Source organism: Pagrus major, chromosome 11 (genome assembly GCF_040436345.1).
Source record: "Pagrus major chromosome 11, Pma_NU_1.0".
Classification (NCBI taxonomy): domain Eukaryota; kingdom Metazoa; phylum Chordata; class Actinopteri; order Spariformes; family Sparidae; genus Pagrus; species Pagrus major.
In genome coordinates this window covers 16550724-16555063 of record NC_133225.1, presented here as the reverse complement: position 1 = coordinate 16555063, position 4340 = coordinate 16550724, and the positions used below count along the sequence as shown (strand labels likewise).

The window sequence follows — 4340 nt, the reverse complement described above, 5'->3', positions numbered from 1 at the left end:
TCATCTATCTCATATTCAGTATTTTCTGTATAGACTATTGATGCATGTCTGGGTTTGTTTTACATGTCAGGACTGAAAAGCAGAAGTTGTGCTAGACATTATCTACATTGATTTTATGGGACCGGCCCATGAATGTCACATCTCATTGCTTCTAAATAATGTAGGTCAAGTCTCTCAAAGTTATATTTAACCTTTGTAGTTTTTCTGTCTTTACACGTGTTCTCCTTCCTTGCTTGAATGGAGAAACCATGCAAACTGGAGAACTGTTGAGTTAAACCACAGAAACATATTTGTGATGGACATAGATAGAAGATGACACATTGTACCCACTTGCAATTTTTCTTATTACTAAAATAATATTTTCTATGAGCATGAAAATATTTTCATAGAGAAACATTTGGGGTATTGGCATGATTATAGTTTTCTCAAAGGTTTCATTTGACCCTTTTTAGCATGCTTTTGAAGCATTTGATAAATGATAATTATGGTGCAGTGATGCAATTACAGCCTATTTTGCTGAAAGCTTTGAATATATAATCATACTGTAGCTCTTTGAAAACTCTGCTCTGAAGGGCAAATGTGTTCTGGTTTTACTCATATTTGAGAAGTGGTTTCTTGATTTGGGGGTCTGGCATCACTTTCTCGGTGCTTGGAAGATGCCTCACAAGATGCCTTTCAGTATATTATGTGTTTATGGTTGATTTCAAAGTGGTCGTGGTCTCAGTGCCGCTGCCGGTCTTATGGCATGTGGTTGGAGGTTTGTAAAGTGTGCCATGTATGGCCGCATCAACAGCATGAAGTGAATAGTGTGACGGTGGACTGTCAGCCCAAACCAGCAACCACAGCTGTGCGATGAGACGTATGAAACCTCCTATCTACAGGGAGGGGCACATTTCCATCTGATTGGGAGTTCCTGTTTTTGCACTTGTACTTTCTGAGAAATATTGAGAAAAATAAATTCCAATTTAAAGCTTTTGTAATAACCTTGGCAAGGTGCCAAGGCCTCGGAGGTGCAAGTGAGATTGCCACATGTCCATTGAGTCATGTCCTTTACTACTGGCTGCGTACAGCAGCATGTGTTTTGAAAGAGCCTTTCCCGTATAAGTTACCAGAGGACAGCTTGAGCAACTGGATTTAATGTGCTGTTGTATACAATTCTGCGGGATGTGATGCGAAAACATGACAATCTTGCACCAGAAAAGTGGACAAAAATGGTTAAATATCAGTTAGAATAAAATAGATTTTGTGAAATAGACGGTACTCGTCAAACAATTTTGATTTCTTCAACTGGGAAATTTTATAATTGAAGGCAACTGTGAAATTCTGACAGTTATCACTGTTTAAAAGGTGATGGAACAAAAGTGACTGCAATCTCTCTGTTGCGTACCGCACGTGTGTGTGTGTGTGTGTGTGTGTGTGTGTGTGTGTGTGTGTGTGTGTGTGTGTGTGTGTGTGTGTGTGTGTGTGTGTGTGTGTGGTTTGTTTTGGGTGGGGTGTTTACTACCTAACCTTATTTGGCTTACTTCCCCATCAAAATGTGCTGCAAAATCTGTATCTTCTCACACACTCAGCATCATTACCAGCAGCCAGAGTAAGTACCCTCCTCTGCACTCACTTCACATTCACTTCACTCCACAGCTATGATAATTACCCATAATGGATTTTATCAACATATAATAGGATAACATTTGAATGCAATGTAAATTGTTTTATCTTTTAAACAGATTTTCAGAATTTCCACTTAACTCTTGTGGTCCTTGATGTAGAAAAAATGAATGTATCTATATAGTATATAGTTTTTGTCTAAGATTTAATTTAAAACAATATGAACCTTGAAAAAAAGCTTTGTATTCATGTCGTCATTTTGGATTAATTAGTGAGTTTTAGGGAAAAAAAGGAAAACTTAACTGTTGTTTTTGCCTGTTTTGCAACTATTTATGATTATAGTGTGTTAAGTTAGTCAGCATTTTTAAAGAACTTTTAAGAAGGAATTTTCCAGCATTCTTGTAACAAACAATGAGCCTATTTCCTCCATGTGTTGATTTAAATGCCCCCTGCAGCTGCTCACTCATCCTGTGTTAACCACACGAAGGTGGAGTGCTGTGAGGGCATTTAAAAAATGCCCTTTAAATTGATTTAAAGCACCACAATGAGGAAGCGCACAGCAAAGCTATCAAAGGGAGTGTTCTTTTACTTTCATGCAGATTCTGTGTTGAAATTGTTCTTATTCCTTCTTCTTTTGCCTCCTCAGGTGTGTGTTGTGCGCAGGCAGAGCTCCAGCGGTTAGAGTGTGACGATAGCCTGTTTGATCACAGGAGTTTCACACTAATTCCCCAGCAGCTCGTACAAGCTCTGTTCAGCCTGTTCACACCCACAGCCTTGATCTTGACCGGCCCAGTCACCAGTATGGATATCTTCTCCTCCCTCACCTCCCCCTCCTCCTGCCCCCACATGTACCACTTACCCAGTAACCCCAGTAACGCCACCACTTCAGCCAGTGGGATCAGCCATGTGATCCTGCGGCATTACAACCACACCGGCCGCCTGCAGAACAGGACCATCTCAAACAGCCAGAACCACATCAGTGTCGCCGCGGCCGTCTTCCTCTTCGTCAGTATTTTCATCATCCTGGAGAATCTGCTGGTGCTGGTGGCCGTCATCTCCCGCATCTGCAACAGCCGGCGCTGGGTTTATGTCTGCATTGCCAACATCACGTTGAGTGACCTCATCACCGGCGCTGCCTATGTGGTCAACATCTGTTTGTCAGGCAGCCAGACGTTTCGCCTCACCCCTGCTCTGTGGCTCTTCAGGGAAGGGATGCTGTTTGTGGCACTAGCAGCATCCATATTCAGCTTACTGCTGATTGCTGTGGAGCGTTACACCACCATGATGAAGCCACTGCCCCAGAAGTCAGCCAAGAAGAGTTACTACAGGATCTTCGGCTTGGTGGTACTCTGCTGGCTTTTGGCGATGGTGATTGGCTTCCTCCCATTGATGGGCTGGAACTGTGTGTGCAGCCTGGAAGGATGCTCCACCCTCCTCCCTCTCTACTCAAAGTCCTACATATTTTTCTCTCTCATCATATTCTTCCTCATCCTCCTGGCTATTGGCGTACTCTATGGTGCCATCTACTGCCACGTACACAAGAGTGCACAGCTGGGCCCGCAGCGCAGTCGTAAGCGCTCCTTGGCCCTGCTTAAAACTGTGATCTCCATCGTTGGAGTCTTTATGCTCTGCTGGGGGCCACTCTTCGTGCTGTTGCTGGTGGATTTCTTCTGTACCTCCCGCCAGTGTGCTCTGCTGTTCAGTGCAGACTTTTGCATTGCCCTGGCTGTCCTCAACTCCGGCCTGAACCCCATCATCTACGCCCTGGGCAGCAGTGACATGAGGAAGGCTATCGCAGAGCTGCTGTGCTGCTGCTGCCTGAGGTCTGGCCTCTGTCACCCAGACACATTCACATCCAAGGACACCAGCAGCACCTCTGAAAACAGGAGGGACAGCTTGAGAAACAGTTTTAACAAGGTCAGGAATCTGAGCGTGGCCTCCCCACCATCAACGCCCAGCAAGCCTCGCAGAGCACCCAAAAAATACAGGCTGAGCTCCACCACCAGCTGCCTGTCAGTTTCAAGTGGTTAAACCACAACGAGTTCCCCTCCCAAGCACACAAGACCTGTGTTCACTGATACACATCTAACCGTTTCCTCCAAGTTTTGGTTTGACTGTTCGATGCTTTGCCTGCACGTAGTTGCACTGGTGATTACACACTGTGAGAAAACCCGTTAAAAATCTGAATTTATCCTCGAGTTTGCAATAATATCACAAGAAGCCAGAGTTCTTTGCCTATATCCAGATTTTCTCAAAACTTAAAATATTGTTCTGTTGTTGCACTGTATTTGTTACTATTACCTTGTCAAAATAAAAATATATATTTTTTGTGTATATAAAGGCAGTTTATTTACAAGAAGTATTTTTTAAATAAGAGTTAACATGGAAATTGATGTAAAAATATGTATAAACATGTATTGCATTAACATTTTCTGTAAGCCTGATGTTTTACTGTTTTGTACAACTGATGAAATTATAAATAAAGTTTATTTTTTTCTACATGAGTGCATGTTGTTCAGTACCTGCCTCTGCTTCCCTCTGGAGGGAGACACAACATCGAAGCCCTCACTGGCTCCTGCCGATGGTTCAGATGATTTATAGTGCTCATGATTTTTCCAGCCTGAAAATAAACATTACAGGAACCTCTAGACCAAAGCTTGATAGATTCCTAAACTCACCGTGTCTGCATTTTACATACTCAACAACATTAGAATGACATATTTTCATCTCTGATC

At 42.9% G+C, this 4340-nt stretch overlaps 1 protein-coding gene across 1 annotated transcript; it reads left to right on the top strand.

The window, feature by feature from the left end:
- Positions 1 to 1557: 1557 nt before the first annotated feature.
- On the top strand, positions 1558 to 4104 carry s1pr4 (sphingosine-1-phosphate receptor 4). Its single transcript, XM_073476651.1, has 2 exons — positions 1558 to 1591; positions 2252 to 4104. The coding sequence occupies exon 2, from the start codon at positions 2407 to 2409 to the stop codon at positions 3634 to 3636; it is 1230 nt and encodes a 409-aa protein (XP_073332752.1). The 5' UTR covers positions 1558 to 1591; positions 2252 to 2406; the 3' UTR covers positions 3637 to 4104.
- The last annotated feature ends 236 nt before the right edge of the window (positions 4105 to 4340 follow it).